This window comes from Erythrolamprus reginae, chromosome 3 (assembly GCF_031021105.1).
Source record: "Erythrolamprus reginae isolate rEryReg1 chromosome 3, rEryReg1.hap1, whole genome shotgun sequence".
Taxonomy (NCBI): domain Eukaryota; kingdom Metazoa; phylum Chordata; class Lepidosauria; order Squamata; family Dipsadidae; genus Erythrolamprus; species Erythrolamprus reginae.
In genome coordinates, this window is record NC_091952.1 from 2,167,601 (window position 1) to 2,174,209 (window position 6,609).

The 6,609-nt window shown below is 43.3% G+C and overlaps 1 protein-coding gene across 1 annotated transcript in view; it reads right to left on the bottom strand.

The window, feature by feature from the left end:
- The window catches only part of KIAA1755 (KIAA1755 ortholog), a 49,134-nt gene extending 44,333 nt beyond the window's left edge, over positions 1-4,801 (bottom strand). The window contains exon 1 of the mRNA XM_070744260.1: positions 4,713-4,801. Within this exon, the coding sequence (XP_070600361.1) occupies positions 4,713-4,801 (89 nt within the window). The remainder of the gene's footprint in view (positions 1-4,712) is intronic.
- Positions 4,802-6,609: the final 1,808 nt, after the last annotated feature.

The window sequence follows — 6,609 nt, forward strand, 5'->3', positions numbered from 1 at the left end:
GCTGGAAGTTTGTTCCAAGGATCTACTCCTCTTTTAGTAAAATAATATTTTCTTACATAGCTTCTGATCTTTCCTCCAACTAACTTCAGATTGTGTCCCCTTGTTCTTGTGTTCACTTTCCTATTAAAAACACTTCCCTCCTGGACCTTATTTAACCCTTTAATATATTTAAATGTTTCGATCATGTCCCCCCTTTTCCTTCTGTCCTCCAGACTATACAGATGGAGTTCATGAAGTCTTTCCTGATACGTTTTATGCTTAAGACCTTCTGCCATTCTTGTAGCCCGTCTTTGGGCCCCTTCAATCTTATCCATATCTTGTTGTAGGTGAGGTCTCCAGAACTGGACACAGTAACACATGAAAGCTGGCTGGGTTGCGAATCCGAGTTTCCCACCCAGTTGAAAGTTCACATCCCTTGTCCCCAGTGAAGGGCTACCCAAATTTTTACTACCACACTGTGGAAGAGTTCTCGGAGAGGGGCGGCATACAAATCTAATAAATTATTATTATTATTATTATTATTAATTATTATTATTATGTAGGACGCCCTGCATTTGCTTCCAACATCTTTCAGTGCAAATTTGGTGCTCTGGGGTGGAGCTCCATTTTCGCTACTCCACTGCGTGTGTCCCCCCTCATTCGGGCAGTAACCCACTCATGCTTGTCCCCCACCCACAAACTTATCTTGCCCACTCAGATTGTGTCAACATTGCCCAGTCCTGCTTCCACTTCCGCCCAGGTGGGTGGCATAGGATGGCCTTGAACTACCTGAAATAATGTTTTGTGGCTGCAACCATTCCCTCCTGAAAATCCTCCCTCCCAAGTTCCCATCAACATCAGGACTTCTACAGATAGTGTGGCGAGCTGTTGAATTATCCCCAACCTTCTGCACCTGCTTGACAGGCAGCCTCCCCTCAGGAAAAAAAACCCATATCCTGCAGTGGAGAGAAAAAGATCACAGGATTAGGTATATTTGTCACGCTGTAAATGAATTAAAACATAAAAATAAAGTGCTACAAACATTTAGGAATTTTGGACTGTCAAAAGGCAAGAGAATTCGGGATCGGCACTAATGAAAAGAGAACAATAATTTAGATGCTGATTCTTTTACAAGAGTTCAATTCAAAAAACAGGCCAAACATTGATTAATGATGCTGAATTAAGGAACTGAAATAATAGTAACAACCACAACAAACAAGGGAGGTTTGAGCCAGAAGGCAGAACAAATGAACTGTCGCGGGTGTGAAAAATTGTTGCAAGTCATTTTTTTTCAGTGTCATCACTACATCAACTCAGCCCTGACAAGACGGAGTGGCTGTGGGTTTTGCCTCCCAAGGACAATTCCATCGGTCCGTCCATCACGCTGGGAGGGGGAATTATTGACCCCCTTGGAGAGAGTCCGCAACTTGGGCGTCCTCCTCGATCCACCGATAACATTAGAGCACCATCTTTCAGCTGTGGCGAGGGGGGGCGTTTGCCCAGGTTCGCCTGGTACACCAGTTGCGGCCCTATTTGAACAGGGAGTCATTGCTCACAGTCACTCATGCCCTCATCACCTCGAGGTTCAATTACTGCAACGTTCTCTACATGGGGCTACCTCTGAAGAGTGTGCGGAAACTTCAGATCGTGCAGAATGCAGCTGCAAGAGCAATCATGGGCTTCCCTAAGTATGCCCATGTTGCACTAACACTCCGTCGCCTGCACTGGCTGCCGATCAATTTCCGGTCACAATTCAAAGTGTTGGTAATGACCTATAAAGCCTACATGGCAACGGACCAGAATACCTACGAGACCGCCTCCTGCCACACAAATCCCAGCAGCTGGTGAGGTCCCCTAGAGTTGGCCTTCTCCGGGTCCCATCGACTAAACAATGTTGTCTGGCGGGGCTCGGGGAAGAGCCTTCTCTGTGGCGGCCCCAGCCCTCTGGAATCAACTCCCTCCAGAGATTCAAACAGCACCCACCCTCCTCGCCTTCCATAAAATGCTGAAGACTCCACTCTGTCGCCAGGTGTGGGGATGATTACCTCCCCCCTTCGTTGTTTTTTCTGACCTCTGTAGTATAATTGGGTTGAGTGTGTACGAGTGCGTAGTTGTGATTTTATGATATTGATTAGGTTATATTAATGTTTTTTAATTGACTTTTTAAATTTTAATATTAGATTTGTAATGTATTGTACTATTGCTATGTTGTGAGCCACCCGAGTCTTTGGAGAAGGGCGTCATACAAATGTAATAATTATTATTATTAATTATTTATTTTTTTAATTTAAATATGTGTATTTTCAAAGTGTGGATCTTGTTCCTGGGCTAAGCGGGAATGACTAACCCCGTCCAGGGTTTGCAACAGACATGATGTCACCTCGGGCAGGTTGCAGATTGTAACATGTCTTTCTGATTGTGTTTTCCCCAAATCTTTTTCCCACCTGTTGGTAATTATTTCGTGTTGTGTGTGTTTGCACAATTACAGTGTCTGGTTCGCCCTGTCAAAGACTTTGGGAGTCAAGAGTTGCGGTTCCAGATTTGAGCTGACCGGAGGGACGTCTGGAATGGGCTCAGAGGGGTGGGGGAAGATGGGCAGACGGGCAGATCTTGCACACAACAGATACACACACCCATGCCATGGAAGAGCTAACAGTTCAGCATAATAGGGTTGGAAGGGGCCTTGGAGGTATTCTAGATTAGATTAGAAAAGTGTTGATTTATATACCACTTCTTAGTGCTCTCTAAGATGTATACAGAGTCATCCTCTTTTCCCCAACAATCTGGGTCCTCATTTGACCCATCTAAAAAGAAGGAAGGGAGGGAGGAAGGAAGGAAGAACGAAAGAAAGAACAATAGCCTTTAGACTTATATACTGCTTAATAGTGCTTTTGCAGGCCTCTTTAAGCGGTTCACAGAATCAGCTTCTTGCCCCCAACAATCCAGGTCCTCATTTGACCCACCAAGGAAGGAAGGAAGGAAGGAAGGAAGGAAGGAAGGAAGGAAGGAAGGAAGGAAGGAAAGAAAGAATAGCAATAGTATTTAGACTTATATACTGCTTCATAGTGCTCTCTAAGCGTTATACAGAGTCAGTCTCTTGCCCCAACAATCTGGGTCCTCATTTGACCGCCAAGGAAGGAAGGAAGGAAGGAAGGAAGGAAGGAAGGAAGCAAGGAAGCAAGGAAAGAAAGAAAGAAAGAGAAACAAGAGCAATAGCCTTTAGATTTATATACTGCTTCACAGTGCTTTTCCAGCCCTCTCTAAGCAGTTTACAGAGTCAACTTAACGCCCCCAACAATCTGGATCCTCCTTTGACCCACTTAGAAGGACGGAAGGCTGCGTCAATCTGGAGCCTACTGAGATTCAATCTGACAAACGTTCTGGCAGCCAGTGATCAGCAGAAGTAGTCCTGCACTCTAACCGCTGCACCACTCTCTCTGCAAACCCTTCTCCCTTCTAGCACTGATGATGTTTCCTAGTTGGGTCCCAAAACATCTGCAAGAAAGCCCCCAAGTTCAGGGATGAACGAGAACTCCGCCGTTCAGTCCCGAACAGCAAATATTCTCTTCTCTTGGCATATGTCTTATTTTTTTCTTTTAAAAGTCGCCGTTCCAGAAAGCCCCCAGGGCCTCCGGATGGAAACTTGGAAGTTGCTGCTTGGCCATCTCTGATCCAACCAAGAACATTTCAAACCGGCCTCTTGAATCCCGAGGAAGAGGTCATGTGAACGCTTATTCATGCGGTTTGCCCAGCGCCTCAATCCAAACAGATCTTAGGCTGAGGGTTGCAGAGGCTCCTGTTATCCCAACCCCCTGTTGCAATACTATATACAACACACTATATAGAGCGCTGTTGAGACCCCATTTGGAGTACTGTATTCAGTTCTGGAGACCTCACCTACAAAAAGATATTGACAAAATTGAGCGGGTCCAAAGACGGGCTACAAGAATGGTGGAAGGTCTTAAGCATAAAACGTATCAGGAAAGACTTCATGAACTCCATCTGTATAGTCTGGAGGACAGAAGGGAAAGGGGGGACATGATCGAAACATTTAAATATGTTAAAGGGTTAAATAAGGTCCAGGAGGGAAGTGTTTTTAATAGGAAAGTGGACACAACAAGGAGACACAATCTGAAGTTAGTTGGGGGAAAGATCAAAAGCAACGTGAGAAAATATTATTTCACTGAAAGAGTGGTAGATCCTTGGAACAAACTTCCAGCAGACGTGGTTGATAAAGCCAGAGTAACTGAATTTAAACATGCCTGGGATAAACATATATCCATCCTAAGATAAAATGCAGGAAATAGTATAAGGGCAGACTAGGTGGACCAGGAGGTCTTTTTCTGCCATCAATCCTCTATGTTTCAATATTTCTAAGGAAGGAAGGGAGGGAGGGAGGGAGGGAGGAAGGAAGGAAGGAAGGAAGGAAGGAAGGAAGAATCCAAAGTCACTGAATTGAAACATGCCTGGGATAAACATAGATCCATCCTAAGATAAAATGCAGGAAATAGTATAAGGGCAGACTAGGTGGACCAGGAGGTCTTTTTCTGCCATCAATCTTCTATGTTTCTAAAAGGAAAAAAATGAGGTGGTGCTCCAGGTCATTTGGCAAGCCTCCCCCTCCAACCAGAAAGGGAACTTTTGCAAAGTTTCCTGCCCAAGAGTTGCTACACGCCAGAGGGAATTGCGTAGGCAGGAAACAGGATCTTCTGTTTACAGACACACACACACACCAAAATCCAGTTGGTCCTTCTAGCCGGTGGTCTTGGCAGACCATGAGAAGCCCCAGTTCCCGGAAGGGTGAAAGGAAGGCCAGCCACATCTGTAAACTCCCCAGCTGTGGCGTTGCATCCCTTCCCTCCTGCTTGTGCTCCCCAAGTTGGCTGAACCTTTCGAGTCCGTCCAAGTCATGGGAAAGAGTTAGTCTAGAAAAGGACTGGGCAAAAGGTTGAGGACTGGTAACCTGATTAATGCACGGGGAGAAGAGACTGGACCTCCACTCGCCTGAAATGAATGAATGATTGAGAGTATGTATGGGGTTTTTTTAGGGTTATAAATGTATTTTTACATTGTTTTTTATTATGCTCGTTGTTGTAACCCATGTCTTGTATTTATTATTATTATTATTATTGTAAGGCGCCCAGAGTCCAACTGGAATTGGGCAGAATATAAATTGCACAAATAAAATGAATGAATGAATGAATGAATGAACGAACAAATAAATGAACAAACAAACAAATGAACAAAAGAACTAATGAATGAATGAATGAATGAATGAATGAACGAACAAACAAATGAACAAACAAACAAACAAACAAATGAACAAAAGAACGAATGAATGAATGAATGAATGAATGAATGAATGAACGAACAAAACAAACAAACAAACAAATGAACAAAAGAACTAATGAATGAATGAATGAATGAATGAACGAACAAACAAATGAACAAAAGAACTAATGAATGAATGAATGAATGAATGAATGAACCGAACAAACAAATGAATGAACAAACAAACAAACAAATGAACAAAAGAACTAATGAATGAATGAATGAATGAATGAACAAACAAACAAACAAATGAACAAATGAACTAATGAATGAATGAATGAACAAACAAACAAATGAACAAACAAAAGAACGAATTGAATGAATGACATAGAATCTGCAGGTCAGCGGTTCAGATCTCATCACCGGCTCAAGGTTGACTCAGCCTTCCATCCTTCCGAGGTGGGTCAAAGAGGACCCGGATTGTGGGGGCCATATGCTGGCTCTGTTAAAAAGTGCTATTGCTAACAGGTTGTAAGCCGCTCTGAGTGTAAGGAGAAGGGCAGCATTAAAAAAATCAGATCAATCAATAAATAGGATCTCCTGCTTGAGGAGGTGGCTGGACTAGATAGCTTTCGAGGTCCCTTCCAGCTCTTATTCTGATTGATTGAGCAAAACAAGCTGGAAGCAAGTATGCTAAACTTTTGGCTGCTTGGGGAGAAGACAGAATAATACAGAGTTGGAAGGGACCTTGGAGGTCTTCTAGTCCAACCCCCTGCTTGGGCAGGAGACCCTACACAACTTCAGACAGAAGGTTATCCAACATCTGCTTAAAAACGTCCAGTGTTGGAGCATTCACAACTTCTAGAGGCAACTTCTGTTCCATTGATCAAAGGTTCTGACTGTCAGGAAATCTCCTTAGTTCTAAGTTGCTTCTCTCCTTGTTTAGTTTCCACCCATTGCTTCTTGTTCTGCCCTCAGGTGCTTTGGAGAATAGCCTGACTCCCTCTTCTTTGTGGCAGACCCTGAGATATCAGAAGACTACTCTCGTGTCTCCCCTGGTCCTTCTCTTCATTAAACTAACCATGCCCAGTTCCTGCAACCGTCCTTCATATGTTTCAGTCTCCAGTCCCCTCACCATCTTTGTTGCTCCGAGTCTTCGGAGAGGGGCGGCATACAAATCTAATAAATTATTATTATTATTATTATTATTATTATTATTATTATTATTATTATTATTATTCTCTGCACGCTTTTTATTTTTTTATTTATTGGAAGGGACCTGGTAGGTCATCTAGTCCAACCCCCAGCTTTCTAGAGTCTCAACATCTATTTTATTGTGTGGGGAATCATTAGTTCTTC